General features: G+C 41.6%; 2 protein-coding genes across 3 annotated transcripts; one reads left to right on the forward strand and one right to left on the reverse strand.

Moving 5' to 3' along the window:
- The first annotated feature begins 224 nt into the window (after nt 1-224).
- Nucleotides 225-14,869, forward strand: dennd6a (DENN/MADD domain containing 6A). 2 transcript variants are annotated; one of them, XR_013771874.1, is made up of 20 exons: nt 225-504; nt 1,470-1,508; nt 1,728-1,770; nt 3,246-3,358; nt 3,456-3,536; nt 3,646-3,751; nt 4,234-4,313; nt 4,809-4,868; nt 4,956-5,011; nt 6,003-6,125; nt 6,393-6,488; nt 6,826-6,920; nt 7,254-7,319; nt 7,601-7,665; nt 8,315-8,404; nt 8,553-8,716; nt 8,866-8,968; nt 10,675-10,749; nt 11,447-12,019; nt 12,655-14,869. XR_013771874.1 is itself a non-coding variant. In XM_079265819.1 (19 exons), the coding sequence occupies exons 1-19, from the start codon at nt 283-285 to the stop codon at nt 11,576-11,578; spliced, it is 1,809 nt and encodes a 602-aa protein (XP_079121945.1). In that variant the 5' UTR covers nt 225-282; the 3' UTR covers nt 11,579-14,869. The 2 variants fall into 2 exon arrangements, 1 of the variants encoding a protein (XP_079121945.1); XM_079265819.1 differs by having other exon boundaries at nt 11,447-14,869.
- Nucleotides 14,870-15,858: 989 nt separating this feature from the next.
- Nucleotides 15,859-22,383, reverse strand: LOC306775399 (uncharacterized protein). Its single transcript, XM_079265820.1, has 5 exons — nt 22,239-22,383; nt 19,945-20,499; nt 17,990-18,276; nt 17,403-17,530; nt 15,859-16,292 (listed from the first exon to the last, which is right to left on the reverse strand). Exons 1-5 carry the CDS (start codon nt 22,333-22,335, stop codon nt 16,103-16,105), a joined length of 1,257 nt encoding a protein of 418 aa, XP_079121946.1. The 5' UTR covers nt 22,336-22,383; the 3' UTR covers nt 15,859-16,102.
- Nucleotides 22,384-24,021: the final 1,638 nt, after the last annotated feature.

Raw genomic sequence — 24,021 nt, forward strand, 5'->3', positions numbered from 1 at the left:
CTCATAATTCACTTGAACACAACCCAGTGCCGGGGACAACCTTACGTGACGACGTCACCACGACCTTACGCGATGACGTAACAACATCACGTCGTATACGTACGCTCCCCTGCTCCTGTGCTAACTGCTAGCTAGCTAGCTACTTTCTGTAGCGTTAGCTCTGCTCGCCTTATGTTGTTGTAACCTGAGCACTAACGCGACATACCAGTCAACAAAAACACAACCGTTAGCGTTCTCCGGAGCCTTTCCGAGTGCACGTTACGTGTCGAGCTGTCGCCAGCCATGGCTCTACAAGGCCCGGAGGAGATGGTCGAAGAGCCGGAGGACCTGGACGACCAGGACGCTAGCAGCATCTCTCCGGCCGAGGAGATAACGCTTCCTCCCGGGCCCGGAGGCGAGGACGAGCCGGAGGAGGCTCTGCTGCTGCCCTGGGACCGCTTCTCCACCTGGCTGCACTGCATCTGCGTGGTCGGCTTCGACCTGGAGCTCGGACAGGCGGTGGAGGTGAGAGGCAGAATGGATGATCCTCCGGGGAAAAACTCTAGATTGTAGCTAAAAAAAAAAAAAGCTTAGGTTAGCAGTTATTAAAGGGCTCAGACTACTTCCTGGAGTGGAGCACATAAACAACTCAATGGTCCCTGTTTTTTGGTCTTAACAGTGCTGACGTGTGTATGTGTGTTTGGATATAGAGGATTTAGAGGAACATTATAACTGTATAATAACGATGTCATTACCTAATAATATAGTTTATCGTAGTCTAACGTCAGGTGAATGGTGTGTGTTTGTCTTTTCCCTGGAGTTAGTCTGTTCCAACAGCATCAGCTCAGCTAACGTTACTATCTCAAATGGAGGTATTTTTGCTGTAAACTTTTTTCCGGCCTTAAACTCGAGGAGTTGAGCAAGGCATCAGTGGCATTGGATGGTTTGAATCCAACACAACAAACACCGGTTGATCTGGGTTCAGGATCCTGCAAGTCTTTCACTTTCTCTCAGGAACCTAGCAACACAAAAACTTAAAATATTTTTTTATCTGAAGAGTTTGTCATTTTGATTTATTGGTTGAATAAAGTATTTTCTGAAATGCGTCTGTCTGTGTAAAGAATGTGCAGGCGGATCATTATAACTTTGTCTCAAGTTCCTGGAAGCCATAACTTTATCATATTATTATTATTATTATTATGTTATCTAGATATTTATTTGATGATAAAAGCACAATGCATTCATCACAAAAAATAATATTATATCAAAATTTGCATCCCCTTTATACTGAAAAACACTAGCCAGTCCACAAAACAGTGATAACAAAATATCTAAGCACAAAATAAAAATGTGTTTTATTATAATTTGGTGACATAAAGTATTGGACCAGGTGACAGAAAGTGCCGATGTTTCTGTTTCTCTGGAGCTGAACAGAGTTTTTAGAAGTGGGCTGATGAGCTGTGTGGTAACTCTGTTCATGTGTCTTCCAGGTTATTTATCCTCATCATTCCAAGCTGTCAGAGAAAGAGGTGAGGATTTTTTAAAGATATTTAACATGCTTAAATACAGCCATCACATGCTGCCGGTAAACGATGTACACTAACTCCTAGAACATCGTAGAAGTTCTTCATTATAATCCTTAAATTCCTTCTGTTTCCTATCAGTTGTGTGTCATTTGCATCACTGAATCAACCTGAGATTACACGATAAAGTGGACGAAAAACAAACAAAATCTGTTTCTCTTTCAGAAAACAAGCATCTGCTACCTTTCCTTCCCCGACTCCAACTCAGGTGAGTTCCTGTCTCCTCACCTCCTCAGCTCTGGCCACGCTGTGCGTTAAGAGCGGTGAAAGTGTTGTTTTTTAGATTTTGGAAAGTTGCGACGTCAAGGTGGTTTCAGACTTATATCATGCTGGTAATAATAATAGTAATACACATTATTTGCACAACATCTCTAATCATACAAAACATGCAACACAAAGTATTTTACAACAAAGAAAATAGACAGAGAAGGAAGATAAAAACAGGGAAAATAAGATGAAAACAAAACACACTTGATAAAATAATAAACATATTAATTTATCAGCAGCCATATTTGCAGCATACACATCAGTAAACAGAGCAGCATCAACATGTCTCCTTTCTCTTCTACACTGGTCTTATGATGGTGGATTATATATATTTTTTTATTCATTTTGCCTCCAGTTCAGTCTCCACCAATCGGCGTCTAGACACCGAGGGTATAAATAAACACAACAGAACCCACTTTTCCCAACAGACACAAACTCACCACCGGTCTAGAATTACTGATGCTGGTGACCTTTAACCCTTCGGTTTGCACTTGTCTGCAAGTCTTCTTCTTCTCTTCGCTGCGTCCAGCTGGGTCCCAGCTTCAGATGCAGTGACTCACAAAGAGAACAGAAACACACACATGTAATGAAGAGGTTCAGACCGAGAGTCAGAGCGTCTGAAGGCTCGTTTCACGCTGGGTGGCCTCGAACGCAACACGACCGCATGATGTCATGGAGTTTTGGCTGAGCTCTAGGAAGTGTGTTTGTGTGTGTGCTTGTGTGTTTCCTATGAAGTGAAATGCTTTAAAGAGAGAGAGAGTGTGTGTGTTGTATGTGGCGTGTTCATCACTCTAACTTTCCTTCTCACACTCTCCTGGTGTCTGCTGGAGGCCATGCAGAGATTAAAGGCCGGTCGGTGACTCATCGGGCACTTCCTGTTTCGTCTTTTTTTTCCTACTTCCTCTTCCTGTAGGAGGAAACCAGGAAGACACCGTCAAATCGTTCAGTGTTTTAAGTCTCTCTCGCAGACATTTTATGCCCTTTATGGACACTTTCCGTAAGTCCGCATTTCTGCAGACTTTTCCCAAGGGAATTACCCACAATTCATAGCAATGTGACGTTAAACACGGGGAAGCATGGAGACGTTAAAATAAAACGTAAACAAAGAGGACGGCACATGTGTGTTCAGCCTGTCTTACTAAAACATTAAGGATTAAAGATAGATAAGTATAAAATAATAGCATTGTATGCCCCTTGCAGCCTCTCACACTCAGGGTTTAAGGCTTTATATGGGGGGGCATTGGGATTATTATATTATTATTATAATTGGGATAACTTTTATATTTAAAGATCTCTGTTGCTCTTTGGCGGCCCCCTGTGGTGATGAGCAGTAACTGCAGCTGAGTCTTTGGTCTCCTGTCTGTCAGTTGACTGTTTAATAGCGTCACAACAACATCACTCTGCTGTTCTTCACAGGTTGCCTTGGCGACACGCAGTTCTGCTTCCGCTTTCGTCAGGTTTCAAACAGGAAGTCGTCACTCGGCTGCTTCCTGGAGACCAACGACCGGGACGCACCGCCCAGTCTGAAGGTCAGGACCCACACACACACACATTAACACACGCACACACACATACAGACTCTCACTGTGTCACTCTCTCACCTGTGTGTGTGTGTGTGTCTCTCAGAGAGAACAGGGCCATTACTATGGTTACGTGTACTTCCGTCAGGTGCGAGACAAATCCCTGAAGAGAGGATACTTCCAGAAGGTCAGCGCCAGACTGCTATAATAATAATGATATCATAATTACTGATGGTATTAAATCTTCAAGTATGTTTATTGCTGAACCTGGTGTGTGTGTGTGTGTGTCTGTGTAGTCTCTGGTCCTGATCAGTAAGCTGCCCTACGTGACCTTCTTCCACTCCCTGTTGAAGATCATGGCTCCAGAATACTTTGAGAAACAGGAACCCTGTCTGGAGGCTGGTCAGTGTGACTACCTCAACTACCTGTCTGTCTCTCTACCTGCCTGTCTGTCTGACTACCTCAACTACCTGTCTGCCTCTCTCTGTCTACCAGTCTCTCTCTCGCCCTCCCTACCGTCTGTCCCAACCTATCTACCTGTCTGTCTGTTACTCTACCTCCAGTCTGTCTCTCTACCTGTCTGTGTGAGTAAGTGTTTTTCTACTTAATCTTGTTCATTTTTTCTCTCCTTGTAAACTACAGTTATCGTTTTCGTGATGTATAAACTTCTCTCGACATGTTTCTGAGAATATTTGAACTAAAACTGAATTGTCTCGGTTAAATAAACACAACTTCATGAAAGTGGGATTTGTTGCAGAGCAGTTGTACAGACTGCATTGAGTGTGTGTAGATCAACTTTATTTACTTTCTCTCTCTAAAGCGCCGAGCGGCCACAGTGTTGATCTATTCTGATCCAGATCACTGTTTGTGTGTTTGATTGACAGCTTGTAATGACATAGACCGCTGGCCGACGCCCCATCCGGGACGAATTCTCACGCTTCCCATTATGGGCGTGGTCATCAAGGTACACACACACACACACACACACACTCACTGGGTAGGCGTCAGTAGGCGTTTCAGTGTGACTTGTCAAAGCAGCGCTCTGCAACTTTAATGTGAAACCGTCATTTTTAATTTTCCCTTTTACTTGTTTATGTTGTTGGAGTCTTTTTAAACTTTATATTTAAATATTTTTTGTGCTGTGCATTGTTGTTCCACTTACATGATTTCTCTTTATACATTGATAGATTTTTTATCTATATCTGTAAGAGCACATTAGGGGGGAGCCTGGCATCTAAGAATGTGATTGACCAACAAAGTGTACATTTCAATAAAAATAACATTTTGGAGTGTAAAACGAGTAATTTGATGCTGAAAACACTCTGACTGTGTCCTCGTGTAAAGAATCACCTGGATGAAAAACAACTGTGACTTGTACGCCACCGTCCTACGTTTGATGAAAGCCATCAGAAGCAGTGTAGAGTTCATACTCTCAGTAATAATCTGTGTGCTGCTGCAGATTAGAATCCCGACCTGCTACGACAAACCAGGAACCTCCCAGCTGGTCCAGTCGGCTCAGGTGACCACACGCAAAATATATTCATATTAAATATAATGTTGTTTTGATTCGTTTGCATTGAAAACGTGATTATGTGCTTGGTTCCAGAGTGACAGTCAGGTGTCCATCGTGCTCCCGACCATCCATGAAGTGGACCTCTTCAGGTGAGACCTGCAGCTCTTTTTTCCTTCCACACGACACACCAGCTTCTGTCACCGCCTGCTGTTTGAGGGCAGTACTGCAGCACTTCTCTGCTGCCGCTGCCTCTGAAAACAGGTGTGCAACAGTTTTGCGTAAAATGTTAGATGTTGGATCCTCGTCCTTATCTCTGTTACTCTGGACGGGTTAGGGCAGTGACGGTAACATTGAGCGTATTTTCTAGTATTAAACAGGTTTAAATACATTCTTCTGTAAGAGTGGCCCTTCTCTGCTGCCGTAGTTGCAGCGCTTGGGTAACATCAGGGTGTTCGACGCGCCACTGTTAAATGTTTCGCTGCATTATTTTCGAGGATGTTCCGTGCGCCTTGTGAACCAAACCACCTTTCTTTTTAAACCTGACAAAATGTATATATTTTTTTGTGCGGGAGAAAATAAAGACAGAAGTTTCCTGAAACGGCTGCTTTTCAATATTCAGTTTGTGTTTGTAAAACGTGATTGTTTACTTGTTCAGTTAGTGTCCGTATTCACAGAACTCACAGGGTCAGTGTGACCGTCATGAATAGTCACGCTGATTATGAAAAGCATCACCGTGTTGACTTCATATAATAACAGCTGACTGCTCACCTTCAGGGTTATTTCTTTATTTTGTCCTTTATCACAGGAAGAAAAATAGTAAAACTAGCGATGAGTATTTGGAAACTGAAAAATGTGTATTCAGAATAATTTGTCAAGTAAAGACCAAACGTGAAAGTCTCCACTGAGACAGACTCCTCAGTCTAATGTTCCCATGTCCACAAAAGATGATCAGCCATCTACTCCAGTAAGACGGTCTTCTGATCAATCTTGTGTTTTCAGGTCATTTTAATACTTTTGTGAAAATCCACCAGAGAAGATGAGTTGTGCTGAAGAAAGTGAAGTAAATCTGTGTGAAGAGCGTCACTATAAAGAGACTATAAACTCTAAACCTCAACTTCTCTCTCATCTCTCCTTCTCCAGGTGTTTCTATCCGGTCTTCTTCCACATCCAGATGTTGTGGGAGTTGGTGTTGCTGGGGGAGGCGCTCGTCGTCATGGCGCCGTCGCCAGCAGAGTCGTCGGACACCGTGCTGGCGTTGGTCAGGTGGGGGGGGGGCAGGTTATGTCAAATTCAATGTGTTCTGACTTTATGTCTCTAAATCACGGAGAATCTGAACTTAAGATGTGAAATACTACATTTCACATCTTAAGTTCAGATTTTAAACGTCTCGAAAGTCTTCAAACAATAAAGATGTCTCTGTCTGTCTGTCTGTCTCTCGCTCTCTGTCTGTCTCTCTGTCTCTGTCTGTCTGTCTCTCTCGCTCTCTGTCTCTCTCTCTCTCTCTCTCCCCCTCTGTTTCTCCCTCCACAGCTGTATCTCTCCTCTGCGTTTCTGCAGTGACTTCCGGCCGTACTTCACCATCCACGACAGCGAGTTTAAGGAGTACACGACCAGGACTCAGGCTCCGTGAGTAAAGACGAACCAGAGCAGCTGTGTGGCCCTTGAGCAAGTCAAGTTTTACCTTATTTCGGAAAGGACAGAATTCCTATGAAGTTGTTTACTTGGCTAATGAAAATGTATGTTCCAGTTTACATGCAGCTGTGCATATTAACCAAGATCAACGTAAAAACACTGGAAAGATCTGACCACTCTCTGTAGTCATAATTCCTCGAAAAGATTTAAGGTGGTCTTGCTCACGTTAGCTTCTGGCTCCTTTTTGTTGCTGTAACTGCCAACAGAGATTTGTTAGTGTTCGTCTGAGTTGATAATTGTGGCTCTCTCTCTGTTCTCTCTCCATCTTCAGGCCGTCGGTCATTCTGGGAGTGACCAATCCCTTCTTTGCTAAAACCCTGCAGCACTGGCCGCACATCATCCGCATCGGAGACATGAAGCAAGCAGGTGGGTGACACTGCTGCTGCTGGAATGTGATGTTTGTCTTCAGTTGATAAAAGACAAATGTTCAAAAACCTTGCATTGCGATGTAGTCCACTACCACAGACTCTTCAGACCACTGCTGCTGTGACCCTGCTCGGAAAAACACTACCGCTTTTGTCCACAGGGGCCGCCAAAGCCAACACCAAATGAAAGTTCCTTGTAGTAGCTTTGAGTGAAGGATCTGAATATACAGTACATGTGATGCTGAATTACTGTTCAGCTGTAAGTCAGACATCAGGTGACGCATTGTAAAGACATGTCTGATCTTTCCTCTCTCCATCGGTCTGCTCCTCTCAGGAGAGATGGCCAAGCAGATGAAAGTCAAGAAACTGAAAAACCTCAAAACGCTGGACTCCAAACCTGGTAAGTGCTTCACAGCCTCCGTGTTTATTTCTCAGGATCGTTGCGTCTTTGTTTTTAATGTGAAGCACCTCACAGAGCCGACCTGCAGCTCTCACAAGCTCACATCCACAGTTATGAGGCCGCAGATTCTCTACTTCACTTCAGTCACTGTCAGACCAGCTGAACACTGTGTGTGTGTGTGTGTGTGTGTGTGTGTGTGTGTGTGTGTGTGTGTGTGTGTGTGTGTGTGTGTGTGTGTGTGTGTGTGTGTGTGTGTGTGTGTGTGTGTGTGTGTGTTGCAGGTGTGTACACGGCATATAAGCCGTATCTCAACAAAGATGAAGAAATCATCAAACAGCTTCAGAAGGTAAGAACCGGTCAATGCGCTGCACACGTCTGAACTCGTTTTATTGACAGACTGATTGAAGCCATTTTCCATTAAACTTCATGGGGTAACGACAAAGACTGTAGACAAGAAGTGGACGTAGTCACCGTGAAGTCACACATTGGTTTGTGGACTGATGTTGTGAAGCCTCGAGTTCTGGCCTTTGGCCGTTGCCATCTTGGCTTTTTGCAACCAGAAGTGACAGAAGACGAATAAGACATTTATCGGGGACCAAAATGTTACTGTTAACTTTCATGAACTGAAAACGCTCTGTGTGAAAGGATTAAAGTTGTAAGACGAAAACACGGACAACTCGGCAACAACATCGTGGTAGCGACCTGTCAATCACTGTGTAGCCCCGCCCTAAAGCACACCCTGCTTTATGGCGTATTTGACTCTAAATGGGACCATCATTTATGAAATGAGAGAAGCTTTGAGAAAGGTTTTGGTTCTTCGTAGTTTTTTAAATGCCACCAAACTTCTACTGAGAAGTGTACTTGAAATAGAAGCATCGCGACTCCCCAACGTCGATTGTTTGCTGCTTCAAAATCTGGACAACTGAGAGCAGTTTAATGTTTGATAATGAAGATGTTTTTATTTAATGATGATATTTTATTTGTCTGTTTTCCAGGGTGTCCAGCAGAAGAGACCCTCAGCGGCCCAAAATGCAATTCTTCGACGCTACTTTTTAGAACTGACGCAGAGCTTCATGATTCCACTGGTAACAACCGAGGATTTTTATTTATATAAAATCCTTTCACTGTATGTGAAAAACTTACTTGACAATGAAGCTGATTCTGAAGTTATTTAAGTGTGTGTGTGTGTGTGTGTGCGCGTGTGTGTGTGTGTCGTCTGTGTCTGTGTCACAGGAGCGGTACGTGGCCAGCCTGATGCCTCTCCAGAAGTCCATCAGTCCCTGGAAGAGTCCTCCTCAGCTGCGACCGTTCATCCAGCAGGACTTCATGAAGACGCTGGAGAAGGCCGGACCTCAGCTCACGTCCAGACTGAAAGGAGACTGGATTGGACTCTACCGGTAAACACAACACTAACCAACCCAGCATGTGTTATCAACACTATTCACAGCTAACTTTACCACCATGACTTTTGATAGCAGAGCAACACATTAATGCACATCAGCCTCACGTGGACTCATGATTGTTTTTTGTTTTTCTGCGTGTCAAGGAATTTCCTCAAATCTGCCAACTTTGACGGCTGGTTCCGCAACAGGAGGAGAGAGATGACCCAGAAACTGGAGGCTCTGCACCTGGAGGCGCTGTGTGAGGAGGTGAGGAGGGAGGGAGGGAGGGAGGGAGGGTGAAGATCAGATGCAGTCAGTCATTCTGTAAACCTGAACTGATGTTTCAGACTTTTTCCCAGACTTTTCAAGTTGTTGAGGCCTATCTGACTAAATCAGTTGACACGTTTTGCCCCAAATTGTTCTCTCACCTCTGGATTCCACCGGGCACAGCTGTAAAAATCTATATTTTGACGGAGACATGATGCGGTTGCACAGAGCAGACCGAGCTGCCCGGACGATATATAACTAACAGGCATTGAATGTGAATTATAGATACAAAAACACAGCCACAAATGTTTAATCCATGTTGTTCCTAGCTGGACTTTAAGGGTATTCACTTTCTGTAAGTCTACAGAACAACAAAGTAGGAAATAACAACAATAATCACAACAGAAAGAAAGACACCGTTTAACTACGTAGCTCACTTACTTCCTTATGATGGAAGCACAAATATCAATATGGTGGAAACCAGTAACAATGTAAATGAATGGAGGGTGTCTTCATTTATTTAGGCTTGGACATGTCTCATCCTGTCTATCTGTCTCTCTGTGTCTGTCTCTACCTGTCTCTCTCTGTGTCTGTCTCTGTGTGTCTCTCTCTACCTGTCTGTCTCTACCTGTCTCTCTGTGTCTGTCTCTACCTGTCTCTCTCTCTCTCTCTGCGTCTGTCGCTTTGTGTCTGTCTCTGTGTGTCTCTCTCTACCTGTCTGTCTCTCTGTGTCTGTCTCTGTGTGTCTCTCTCTACCTGTCTGTCTCTATGTGTCTGTCTCTCTGTGTCTGTCTCTATGTGTCTGTCTCTCTGTGTCTGTCTCTATGTATCTGTCTCTCTGTGTCTGTCTCTATGTGTCTGTCTCTCTGTGTCTGTCTCTGTGTCTGTCTCTGTGTGTCTGTCTCTGTGTGTCTGTCTCTATGTGTCTGTCTCTGTGTGTCTCTCTCTACCTGTCTGTCTCTGTGTGTCTGTCTCTGTGTGTCTGTCTCTATGTGTCTGTCTCTCTGTGTCTGTCTCTCTGTGTCTGTCTCTATGTGTCTGTCTCTCTGTGTCTGTCTCTGTGTCTGTCTCTCTGTGTCTGTCTCTGTGTGTCTCTCTCTACCTGTCTGTCTCTGTGTGTCTGTCTCTGTGTGTCTGTCTCTATGTGTCTGTCTCTATGTGTCTGTCTCTGTGTGTCTGTCTCTATGTGTCTGTCTCTATGTGTCTGTCTCTATGTGTCTGTCTCTCTGTGTCTGTCTCTATGTGTCTGTCTCTCTGTGTCTGTCTCTGTGTCTGTCTCTATGTGTCTGTCTCTATGTGTCTGTCTCTGTGTGTCTGTCTCTCTGTGTCTGTCTCTATGTGTCTGTCTCTCTGTGTCTGTCTCTATGTGTCTGTCTCTGTGTGTCTGTCTCTCTGTGTCTGTCTCTGTGTGTCTGTCTCTATGTGTCTGTCTCTATGTGTCTGTCTCTGTGTGTCTGTCTCTCTGTGTCTGTCTCTGTGTCTGTCTCTATGTGTCTGTCTCTGTGTGTCTGTCTCTGTGTGTCTGTCTCTCTGTGTCTGTCTCTGTGTGTCTGTCTCTATGTGTCTGTCTCTATGTGTCTGTCTCTGTGTGTCTGTCTCTCTGTGTCTGTCTCTATGTGTCTGTCTCTCTGTGTCTGTCTCTATGTGTCTGTCTCTGTGTCTGTCTCTGTGTGTATGTCTCTACCTGTCTGTCTCTGTGTCTCTAGGATCTGCAGCAGAGAGTCCAGCAGCACTCTGAGGTGGAGACAGTTGATCTGGTTCTGAAGCTGAAAGATAAACTGGTACAAACTCATCCGCTACTACTACTACTACTACTACTACTACTACTACTACTACGAGTATTACTACTACTACGAGTATTACTACTAGTGCTCATATTTTACAACTACTGCTGCTATATTTGTGACGTACTGATTGTGTTTGAAAATAAAAAAATGTTGGTTACCGTAATATTTTAACATCATGTTGAACTAAAGCAGCTCTATTTGTACTGGTACCACCAACAGTACTAATCGTAGTAAGTAAAAGTACTATTAGTACGACAAAGTATTTAATCAGTTTAGAGAAATAATACATTTTTTTCCAAACAGAATTTCATATTAACGATCAGCTGTAGAAGTCATTGTATTAACCAGAATAAAATACTTTTTATTCTGGTTAATACAATACTTCTACTAGTACTAATACACTACTACTACTATCTATACTGCTGCAAGGACCACGCATATTGACTTGGATCACCACTCGTACTGTTGTAACTATTGCTCGTAGTAAACCTGAGTACTGATACAAGTACACTCCAGCTGCTACATGTACCAGTGATACTACCGGTGCTCTTCCTTTACCACTGCAGTCAAAGGACCATTCGTTTATCCAAAATCAGCTGATCGTTAATATAAAATATGAGCTCATATGTGAGTGTCTGACTGTGGATTTAAAAGAACAACTAATACTTTGTCTGAACTTTCTCTCCTGCAGACTCAGGCGGAGAGGGAGCAGCTGCCGGTGCGTCCGGCGACTGTGGCCAAGCTGAGGGCCCACATAGAGGCCGTGATCCTGGCCTTACCAGAGGACCTGCAGGGCATCCTCCACAAGCCCTCCACTCCCTGACCCCCAGTCTGCAACTCTTACCCCAGTCTGAGCTTGTTTTAAAGTTTGGGGGCTAGTGGGTCTCCTCCCAGACTGGGCCGCAGTCTGAGGACCTCTTCTGGTTCTAACATGGAAAGCACACAGCACAATTTTTGTTCATCCAACTTCAGTTCTTCATGATTCTTTTTTTACCCAAACGTCTCCGGTAGCAGCTCAGAGGGATTCAGACCGTCGCTCTCGTCTCGGTGATCATGTGACGACATAAACTCCTCCGAAGAGTTTTCAGGAGGTGAAACAGAATTGAAAAATTCTGAAGAGGTGTTGTTGTTTTCCCCCGTCACAGAGACGTTATGAGGAAAGGAAAAGGAAGCGCTTGATTCGTCACAGCGCTGCTATTTCGGCATGCCGCTCCGGTACAAGAGCTTCATCTGAGCCTTTGTGTGGCTCGTCTTCGCCTTGAAGGTAAGAGCAGGAAGAAGAACCCAGCTGACCTGTGACCCTCAGCTCTTTAGCCTCCTGACGTTCGGGGGAACTGACTTTGGAGGTTTTTTTCACGTTTTTAAAAGAAGTGCACTTCATCACTAACTGGACCAGTGTGCCCTTCACACACACACACACACACACACACACACAAACACACATTTTTATGCAAACAAACTGAGCAGAGCCAAGCAGTGCTTTATGATTAAATTGAACTGCTATATTAACGAACAAAACACACAGAGAGCATTAAGCACCAGCGACCCTGTAACAACTGTCAATGCAGTAAACGACTCTTGTCTCTCGCGCTCATTAGCCAATCACGTCCCAGTATTACTGTCACGTGGGCTTTGTGTAGCCCATCGTAAAAGCATGAGGGAAACATTCAAAATGTCCTGAAATGTTGGTGTGAATCATTGTCTGAAGACTGAACCCAAAACCTGTGCGTCACTGATTTTCACCTGATTCTGAACTTCTTGGGAAAATTACACGAAAGTCCAAACTGTCCAAAAAGCAGCGTGTTTTTAGGTGATTGGTGACTGACTGGTGGCTTGTGTGTGTTAAACAAACACTACAGCCAGCTCTGTTTTAACTGTTTTTGATTTGTTGTGTTAAAGCGATGCCGGTGCCTTACAGGAAGGAGAACCAAGGACTCGATGAGTTCGTCTCAATCTGGTTCCTGTAAAGACAATAAGAGCGTCTTTCAGCTGCAGCTCAACGATTGTTCTCACACTAAACTAAACTTACTCCGCTGACGAACAACAACTTCTGACGGCCATCAATCCTCCTGCTCAGGATCCTCTGTGTTGCCTTCAGACCCCAAAACGAAATATGGCTGAAGTCTGTTTTTACGTGTTTTCTGATGAGCAAGTGAACGACACAGATGCATCGTTGAAACTAAAAACCGACAGAGTCACAGAGAAACTAAAAGGAATGTTCTAATAAAGGGTTAACTAGCACTGTATTAATTGGCGGCATGTTTTATATCATTAACTGCAGATTGTCTTCAGACGATACTTTTTTATATTGATTTATTGATTTCTGGTTATTTCAGTGACGGCTTAGAGCTACGTCGCCAGAATCAAGTCCTTCAAAAGAACAATAATGTGACTTTGATCATTTATTTCAATTGTTTAAACTGTTCTCAGCCACAAAAGATATAATTGAAACTGAAAGCTTCTGACTTTATTTGAATTCATAAAAGAATTCTTGGACCCCAAAAAAGAAAAACGTAAAAAACCGAACAAAACTATCTTTAATCAAAGCAATAACGGATCATTTAATTTATTCAGTTATTTGTATTTTCAGAGTTTTAAATGACAATAACTTTGTAGCGTTTTATAAAAGTGTTGTTGGTGAAACATCTCAGAATATCACTCTTTTGAAAATGTCTTCAGACGCATGGATTGTGTTTTTCTTTGTTTTCCTTGAAGCCGTCGTGAAACGCATGTTGGAGAAATACTTTGTCCAGCAGATCGTTGTGAAGAATAATAACTCAAATGTGTGCTGGTTGTTGGGCAACCATGTAAGTTTTATATTTGTAAAAATAGCAACTTATTTTAACAATTTAACATTTTTTTAATGGAGGGCTGTTCTCACATTTCACTCTGTAGAGAATTAAGAGTTTTGTACATAATGGTGTAAAGTGAAATGACGGCCCAGATACGATGATGTACAATAATTATGTTGCTATTACGACCGATGTCTAAATACAGAGATATAAATAAGAACAGCTCCATGTAATGCTTATTTATCTGTCCTAGAATAATTACAATGTTGTTGAGACAAGTTGACATTTTGAATTTGTAGTTTTTTACTGTCAGACACTGAAACTGTTACATTCTAACATTAATAAAATGTGATTATAATGTGATTAAGACGCCCAGAAAACATTGATATTGAACAGAATCACGGATTATGATCTAAAATGTCGGCTCATGTCAGAACGGTTTCGGTAATTTAAAGAATTAAAAACATGTTTATGCCAAAAACTTATGGCTGAGACTTTCTGTGTAGAAATACTAGTATTAGATATCAAAGTATACTCAAAGAAACTGAAATAACTGTACTGTACTCAATATGCAGATCAGAAACATGTACATTATAATGTGGAATCATAATTATTGATGAATGTGTGTATTTAAAGGTGGAGCTAATTTAAATTACTTTATTTACTGCTGAGTCCCCAGAAATCAATAACGTTCTTTATAATAATACATCATTATTTGTTATATTTTGTATTATTAATCTGAATCTGCAAACTAAGTAAAGGTATTGAATAAATGTAGAGGATTAAAAATAAAAACGTTTCCCTCTGAATTGTAGTATAAAGGAAAGTACAAGTAGCTTAAAATTGTACTTCAGTATAGTACTTGGGTAAATGTACTTAGTTAGTTTCCAGATAAAATGTTTGCCAGCTGTGACCCCAACAGCATAATCAAATATTTATAATAGATATGTTATATATGTAATGTGTATATATAACATTAACATCAATAATAAGACACTACAAATTCAAAATGTCAACATCCGCTAATACAAGCTGCTTATGTTGCATCGCTGCACACATTGAGCTGCATTGACGTTCACGATCTCTGTGTTTTCATTGAGCCATGTCACCACCACTCTAAACCACGGCCCGACGGACGACAGGTTTAACACACCGTGTTGTTCACATGATGGCCGACAGGTTGTTTCTTTTGTTTGTAATTAAAAGATAATTATGATAATTATCAGAGTTGTATGTAACTTTATCGTGACTTGGAACCCTGACGTTTGTTTGCTTCGAACGCGGTGGGTATTTTTGGCATTAAACAGAAAACTTAAATTTTAGTGTATGTTCTTGTCTGTTTTTCAACATAGAACACTTTTTTGCCCCTTAAGAGTAGATTTGGAGTCCTCTTTGTGTCCACCGGGTGAATGAGAGTCCAGTAGTCTCTCTTTTAGCTCCGCTTTTGGTCTCCACCTCCTGCTGAGGCAGATATGCGTCTCTTCAGCTGCTAAATGCTCCTCTGTGTTCAACAGCTAGTTCCTCCGTCTGTCTGCTGTTTGCTGCTGACCAGGTAGTGTACCGTCTTTCTACAGCTTTATCTCAGCCGAAACACGATGCCATGGCCTCGAAGTGACCGTGTTTGGACTGCAGAGGAGTCGCGTAGAGACGCTGTATACTCCTCTCGTAGCAACCCGTCAATTACAAGGTGAACCGTGATCAATATCAATGAACATCATGCTGTATTGAAGAAGACTTGAAACTAGAGATTGAGACCATAAACTCATGTTTACAATGTTTACTGAGGTAATAAATCAAGTGAGAAGTAGAGTCATTTTCTCATAGACTTCTATACAACCAGAGGAGTCGCCCCCTGGTGGTCATTAGAGGGAATGCAAGTTAAGGTTTTAAGGTATACTTGCTTTTAACATGTGACCACGTGGTCAAAAGCTATTTTGAAAACGTGTTGTGAAAATATTGCTTGAAAATGCATTTAGAGTAAAGTCTGGGTATGAGAATGAGTTCAAGGAATATAATGTAGTAATTTAGTGTAATACAATTTTAAAAAACGAATGACTTGTAAATAAAAACAGCATTGAAGACTATTGTTGTATTCCAAATGCTGTAACAGCCTCCATCGTATCATGAGACTCAAATGGAACTAGGAAGTGAGTGAACATGGATAATTATTTGAACCCCTGATGAGGACAAATATCCATCTTCTATACGAATAAACATGTTTCAAATGGTGAACTGTTCCTCGATGGCACAACGGGGTCTGACCTCCCAGCTGCTTCTTATATAAAATGTACAATCAGCAACGATATTGTGTCAGCCATCTCTTTATTGTTTTATAATAACGTGAAGAATGAAGGAAGCAAATACAGGTTAAACGAGAACATCAAGTGAAGCGTGTCAGTTACATTTGAAGAATAATCACAAAGGGTTCGTTACTGAGACGAGTTTGTCATAATGTCATCACGTACTTTAATAAAAAATCAGTAATCTGTAGTAGTTTGAATTTCATTCATGATTAATCGTTGTCGAATGACGAACAGGAACAGAGGTGTGTTTCATTAAAGCTGCTCACTCTTGCTCTCCCAGCCTTTGTAAAACTTCCTGGTCTTCTTTGGCCAATGCCGTTTCTTTCCCCTCCTGTTGCTGATTGGCTGTCTCCCCTGCAACTCAAAGGTGTCCTCCAATAGTGTTTCTCCTCTGGGGGAGTAGCTGATGTAGGACCAGGAGAGGGCGGAGCCTTGGTACGGCCTAAAAACAACAAAACAAATAGTGGATAAAAAACATGAATATAATAATGATAAAATAACATCAACTACAACAACTATTAATATTGTTTCAAATTATTATAAATAATAATATATGACAGGACATTTAATGATAAAATAACATTGTGGTATTCAGTGCTGGTGGTGTAGGTTCTCTGTAGATGACGGCACACATCGGCACGCTTTCCAGATGGAGGGCAGGCAGCTGGAGGCAGGTTCAATACTGCAGCAATAAGGCGTCTGGTTTGAGCTGTTTACAGCTGCTCCAACCCATCGAATGGAGGGAAAAACAAGGGCTACTTTCAAGTCCCGAAAAAACAAAAACTCACAGAGAAACGGCGACAGACATGGATCAAAAACCTCTAAAGTCTGGAGGAGCGGAGTAATTTCGCGAACTACATAGCTAGCTTTTGTTTTTAGCGATGCTAGCTACCCGGGAAAACAACAAGACGGCAGTCGTTCAATGCTTCTTTGGTTCCGATGTCGTGGACCCGACCGCTCACGAAATAGTTGCAAGTGTAGGAAATTTGAGTGTAGAACTGCATGTTTAGGAGTTATAATAAAAGTGTTTAATGATTCACATTTAAGAATTCATAATCATAAGTGTTATGGAAATGCATAATTAAGATAAACATAAAGTGTTTTAGGATTAGTAGCTAGATGGAGAATTTGAGACATGAAGCTTTTGTTTATAATTGAAACCGACTGACTCTTTGGAAAGGCTGGTCTCCCACAGTTTAAGAGGCTCTCGAACTCAACACAAGCCTTCAGACTCTTGTACGCCTTCATCTGGCAAGCCGTGTGAGGAGGAGGTCTGGAGGACCATTTGTAATGTCGATGGCCTCCACACCGCGTGGCAAAAAATCTCTTCCATAGGGATCACATCCAATATGTGTTTCTGTTTTCTGGCGATAACTGCTGCGCGTAGGTTCAACCAACCCTTTTATGTGTTCACTGTCCATTTCCAATTTGCGCATTATATATAGGTTCTTCCCTTCCTGCCCGCCATCTGAATTCTGCGCGTCATAATAGTCAAAAACAAGCTATACAGAGAACGCTCACATATTTCAAAACGGGACACACACACACTTACGCGTAGATGCCGCTGGTCATGTAGTTGAAGACTTCTCTGTATCTGAGAGGATAATCCCAAATCTGGACGTCTGTCAACTGACCGTCAAAACCTGAAAAATCCATCACAGGCTCACCTGACCAGACATACTGAACACACACACACACACAGAGAGAGAAGACAGATAATATTTGAGACAATAATGAAGATTAAAGATGACTGCAGACAAAATGAACCAAGAGTTTGTCTGATATTATTGTCAAGTGTCAATTATTGTCAAGATCTTCTGCTGGCCATCGAGCAGGCATACCAGCCTGTTGGATTGGATCTCATATTTCATGGAATATTGTGCACAAGCGTATTAATAGTGTGATTCAGTTTGCAACTGTTTGGCTTCTGTAGTTATGAAATATCTTTTTATTTGATTTTGACTCGAACCAGCTAGTTTTTGACTCTGCCTTGGAAGAGGAACCCTTTGACTCTTTGTTCAAACCCTAACAGTGACGCCACGACAACCACCTCCACTTCTTATTTACAGTCTACGGGCTGAAGCTACAAAAATGCAAAACAAGTACATTTTGCTCCAGTATGTGCTGCTTTGTTCTCACCTGAAGGGGCAGCCTCTTCCTGATGCTGATGTTTGAGCCACTAAACACCTGGGCCACATTCTTCATGGAGTCCACAGTGAAGCAGACTCTGTTCCAGATGTCCGGTCCAATGTTTGGCCAGAACTTTATGTTAGGTCGAAAGTACTGGCTGTAGTAACCGTATCTTGTATCGGTCAGCACATACGACCCAGCATCACCGACACCAAACTCCATGGCTCTGCTGGATGGACTGAGTGTGAAGAGTGAGGAGACGCTTTCGGCCAGGTAACGCAGACACACAGACACACCTGCAGGAGTCACATGGGCAGTGTTGATTGACAAATTACGTTTTGTAAAATGAACAGTTGTTTGGTTGTTGTAGCGCATTAAATAAAAAATAAACACGAAAGTAAATAGTGCAGTCAATAGAAATATAACTACGCTTTGCAGATATGTTCTTTTATGTTTTGGATTCATATTTAAATATAAATGTTTTATTGTTATCTTGATAGAAAATGTTTCCTTCAGTTAGCTTTGATTAGCTTCCTGCCAACACAAAACAACCACAAAGAGACAAAAATACACAAAACAACCACAAAGAGACACAAATACACAAAAGGACTACAAAGAGACACAAAACAACCACAAAGAGACACAAAATGACTACAAAGAGACACAAAACAACCACAAAGAGACACAAATACACAAAAGGACTACAAAGAGACACAAAACAACCACAAAGAGACACAAATACACAAAAGGACTACAAAGAGACACAAAACAACCACAAAGAGACACAAATACACAAACGGACTACAAAGAGACACAAAACAACCACAAAGAGACACAAATACACAAAAGGACTACAAAGAGACACAAATACTCAAAATGACTACAAAGAGACACAAATACACAAAACAACCACAAAGAGACACAAAACACAAAAGGACTACAAAGAGACACAAAACAACCACAAAGAGACACAAATACACAAAAGGACTACAAAGAGACACAAATACTCAAAACAACCACAAAGAGACACAAATACACAAACGGACTACAAAGAGACACAAAACAACCACAAAGAGACACAAATACACAAAAGGACTACAAAGAGACACAAATACTCAAAAGGACTACAAAGAGACACAAATACACAAAACAACCACAAAGAGACACGAATACACAAAAGGACTACAAAGAGACACAAAACAACCACAAAGAGACACAAATACACAAAACAACCACAAAGAGACACAAATACACAAAAGGACTACAAAGAGACACAAAACAACCACAAAGAGACAAAAAACAACCACAAATACACACAAAACAACAACAACAAGACAAAACAACCACAAAGAGACACAAAACAACGACAGAGACATGAAACTCTCTGGTGCTGATAACTTATGGCTGTAGCGGATAACCTGTATCTTTAAATACTTATAACAATGCCTGCTAATTGTCTAGTTTCGTCTTTATATACTTGTTCGACTTCAATCCTTATTTTGTCTTGCTGCATTTTGCTGGGAAAAAATCCATGAAAAATATCTTGAATTATTCCCACAAATAAATGAATAAAGTTAAAGTTGTTGGTGATATTAGCCAGCCTTTTATTTTACAGGTTTTGGGGTCTGAAGGAAAGAATTAATTATTTTCTGTAAAAAAAATTAAAAAAATAGAATTGAATCAGAATAAACTGACAGTATGACAAAAAAATTATAGTATAATAAATACGATGATTTAGTTAAATGACTCTTTAAGTCTATCCCCCCCCCCCCTGTGGTCAGAAATCACTTAATGTAGCTTCAATCTGCAAAACGTAATGAAGAACATCCTCAACAAACAAGCATGTAAATGAGTTCATTTAATACCATCACTTCTTATCAGGAGAACACGAGAGCAAACCTGTCCGTTAAAGTAACCCGACACTGGTGTTTCTGTGTAGTTATGTGGTTTGTGAATGTACTCACCTCTAGTTGCAGGTGCTGTGGTCCAGGGACGGTTGGTGGTGGTGTAGGGTGGTTTGGTAGTGTAGTAGGGACGGTTGGTGGTGGTGTAGGGTGGTTTGGTGGTGTAGTAGGGACGGTTGGTGGTGGTGGTGTAGGGACGTTTGGTGGTGTAGTAGGGACGGTTGGTGGTGGTGGTGTAGGGACGGTTGGTGGTGTAGTAGGGACGTTTGGTGGTGTAGTAGGGACGGTTGGTGGTGGTGGTGTAGGGACGGTTGGTGGTGTAGTAGGGACGTTTGGTGGTGGTGGTGTAGGGACGGTTGGTGGTGTAGTAGGGACGTTTGCTGGTGTAGTAGGGACGGTTGGTGGTGTAGTAGGGACGTTTGGTGGTGGTGTAGTAGGGACGGTTGGTGGTGTAGTAGGGACGGTTGGTGGTGGTGTAGTAGGGCCGGTTGGAGGTGTAGTAGGGACGGTTGGTGGTTGAGTAGGAAGGATAATAATAGGGTGGATAGAAGGATATTCCTCCTCTATCACGAGACAAAGTGAACATCTTCCCGTTTAAACTTTGTCCAGTTGTTTCTAGAGGAAGAAAGAGGAAAAGAAACCACAAACCAGCATTATATTAAATCTCCTTTTCACTCATGCGCCCTCACACCATACAATACAGTACATTCTGTTAATTAGAATTGTTTGTCTCGTTAAATCATGAAAGGATAAGTTTGGTGATGGATTTCAATTTTGTTATTGTCAACAAATCCCATGAGAAGACCAAAAGCAACAACGTGTTATTCCGTCTCTCAACCTTTCCTGACTTCTCTCTGTGGCTCTGAGCTCGGAGTCTCTTGGTTCCTACTGAAGATGTAAATGTTCAAAAAACCGATCACAAATATTAAGTGTCATATTAAATGTCTTAAAACAGGAGTTTTTAATCGAACATCCCTCAAACCAGGCTGTTCATACAGCGTTCACACTGTAAAAACTGTGGTTGGGGTTAATTCATAATTCGAAAATAAATAGCAGAAACCTTTACATAATAAAAAAGACATGTACAGTTTGGAATTAAACTGAGCTGAATTCATCACATTTTAATAATTTCATAATTACACTCTACTTAGTTTTCTTTGATGAGTTTCTACAACAGTGGAATAATCAGAACAAGGGAAACAAACAAGTAGTGTCAGGAGTGGATGAGAGAAACTGTATACATACATATATTTACTGCCGAGGTTCTTTGTGTTTAATTATTTTTAATGCATTCCCCATCATCGTGTTTTTAGTCTGCATACAATTTATTTCCAGGGTGAAGACACTACATATTAATTAAATTATTTAAAGGTCCACTACGCAGGATCTTGCTACATCTAGTGGTAAGGTTGCAGATTGCAACCAACTGAAACTACTGAATTGTGCTGAACGTGAAGGGAGAAGAATTATGGTCGAAAACACAAATAGCCCGATGAAGTAAGTGCTTGATTTGTCCGTTCTGGGCTTCTGTAGAAAACACGGCCCCCTAGAAACAAACTGCTCATTCTAATCTCACGGAAACACAACAGGCTTTATTTGCAGGTGATTATACACGAAAGAGAACAAAGTTATTGATATCATAATCAATTTCTGCCGATAGATCCCGCCAAATGCTCCACACTGTACCTTTAAATAACATAATGAAAACGTGCTGAGAGCTCAGTATGAAGTGTAGAACTGGGTCACAGCTTCGGTCTCACCAAGACAAAAAAAACAAGGAAGTTTGTGCTTTGACGCTGAACCTGAACCAAGGTTTGTTTCCTGTTTCCCAACACACACACACACACACACACACACACACACACACACACACTGACAGACCCACCTCGAACTGATTTTGTTGTTTCCCAACACACACACACACACACACACACACACACACACACACACACACACGCACACACTGACAGACCCACATTTTTTAAATATCTCAAATAACTTAAATGCAAGTTGTACAAACAAAACTAAATCAAACTTCGACGACACCTTGTGCAACATGTCCAACAGTAAACAAAACCGGAATATTAATTCAACTGTGTGTGTTTTACCCATCTTGTGAGGACATTAATCTGTTTACACAGTCACATTGTGGGGACTTACCTTTCTTATGGGGACAAAATGCACATCCTTATCCATATCCATATTACATAATTCATCACATTTTAGGGTGAAGACTTGGTTTAAGCTGAGTGTAAGTATTTTAGTTTGGTTGTGGTTCTAAGTCTCCAGGAAATAAATGTAAATCAATGTAATGTCCCCAAAAGTCATTAAAAAACCAAAGTGTGTGTTGGTACCTTCTGTTGGCCGTATCGTAGCTGTGACAGCCAAAGCTGACATCACCGCCATCACAATGGGAACGTAAAGCGGCCTGCTCTTCATCCTCATCGTCATCCTCGGGCCGGCTGACCAGAGTGTCTGCAGTGAAGCGTCTCCGTGTCCTCGCTGTGAGGATGTGTGTCTTATCTGTGCGTCGACCCCTTTTGAACGAGCTGCAGCTCAAACACTTTCATTTCCTGGTTCAGAGCTGAGTTTCATTTCTGCAGACAGAAAGTCCTCTTCTCTCCCTCCTGTTGTTCTGCTCATCTCTCATTTAGATTTACTCAACTTCTGTCCTGAAGTACAACTTTGTGGTGCTTAATACTACACAACATTTCTTTGATAACTTTAGTTACTGAGCAAATTCAGATTATTCATACAAAATATGATCAACAAATAAATGATCCATTGAAGTATCATTTGTGTTGGTAGTTAACTTACAGCAGAGTTAGTGGGGACTAGATTTTCTAAAAATACAGTAATGGAATGTAACTAAGTACTCAAGTGCTGTACTTCAGTTTAAATTCAAAGTATGTCTTGAGTATTTTAATTGCATGGAACTACTTCACTGACACTGAATCCCAAATATTATACTTTGTAGGCCTACTCCACTGCATTTGTGTGACTTTAGTTACTTTACAGATCATCCCCTTCGTATTTTCTAGTTTGGTGAATTTCAATGATTCTGATGAACTGAAGAGTCTTTCAAAACAAACAAACAACATGAAACGATCTGCCAGTAAACCAGAGAAGGCTTTGCGATCGACGGCTCAGTGTTACATAATGGAGTGTTGCACAATCACTGTGGAGGAAACCAGCTCGTCCAGAATGACGGACCACGTGATGATGTCTCGCAAACACACCACAGTCTGTGTGACAGGTGTCACGTCCTCTGTGGTTCCTCTGCGAGTTGAGTATAAAGACGTTAATCTCAATGTACAATAAAACACAAGGATTCAGTGTTTTCTTTAGTCCTGGTGGTGTTGAGAGGGCTTTGAAACAGCTTTTAGACTTTCATGATGCATAATTAATTGTGCAGAAAATATAAAATGATAAAACTTGCAGACACTTTGTTGTGGAGGTTTGAGATGGTTTCGTTAATGACGTCCTGTTTTCGGCGCTGCGTGTGTGTGTGTACTTCTCTTTTCACTGACAGACAGACACCACACACACCATGCAAACCGCTGCTAACCAGAACTAAGGTTAACAGTATATGAACAACTCGCTGTGTCAATGAGTCTGTCTGTCGGGTCCTTAAAAAGCCTCATTTCACAGGTGGATCGAGCGTTTTGCATCGGCCGGGACAAAGTGTGTGATAATCTGATTAAACACCACATTTGTTGAGGAATATGCACCATGTCGTCATGATAACAGCTGACTTATTAAAGCTAGAGTTTGCTGAAGCTGGAATTTAAGATTCAACAAGTCTTCCAAAAGTAAACCACAAAACATGTAGTTTGTTGCTGTGATGCGCAGCAAATCAGCAGGACGACATCATGTGTCCACGGCCTTCAAACTAAAATAAAAGTAATAAATCTGGCACAGCTACGGTCAAGAGTCTGGATCCAACAATCAATCTCAATCTCTAGTTTCAAGTCTTCTTCAATACAGCATGATGTTCATTTAGTACATTATGGTCCATTCAGAGTCAACCGGACCATAAAGCAGGGGATGGGTGAAACAAAGTGAATTATCAAACGTATATCTTTGAAATGATAAGTTTAACTATTAAAGACAATATTTGGTGATGTGGAAATGGTC

The sequence above is a fragment of the Melanostigma gelatinosum genome (genome assembly GCF_949748355.1).
Source record: "Melanostigma gelatinosum genome assembly, chromosome: 3".
Classification (NCBI taxonomy): domain Eukaryota; kingdom Metazoa; phylum Chordata; class Actinopteri; order Perciformes; family Zoarcidae; genus Melanostigma; species Melanostigma gelatinosum.

Bases quoted from the DNA above. Each gene is read 5' to 3' on its own strand.
- LOC306775399 (XM_079265820.1), bottom strand. From the start codon at position 22,335: ATGACGATGAGGATGAAGAGCAGGCCGCTTTACGTTCCCATTGTGATG. The intron at 20,500-22,238 runs GTACCAACACAC...TTCTTCCTCTAG, and splicing joins TACGATACGGCCAACAGAAG to AAACAACTGGACAAAGTTTA. The intron at 16,293-17,402 runs GTAAGTGTGTGT...TGTTGTTTTTAG, and splicing joins ATGACCAGCGGCATCTACGC to GCCGTACCAAGGCTCCGCCC.
- dennd6a (XM_079265819.1), top strand. From the start codon at position 283: ATGGCTCTACAAGGCCCGGAGGAGATGGTCGAAGAGCCGGAGGACCTG. The intron at 505-1,469 runs GTGAGAGGCAGA...TGTGTCTTCCAG, and splicing joins AGCTCGGACAGGCGGTGGAG to GTTATTTATCCTCATCATTC. The intron at 8,405-8,552 runs GTAACAACCGAG...TCTGTGTCACAG, and splicing joins AGAGCTTCATGATTCCACTG to GAGCGGTACGTGGCCAGCCT.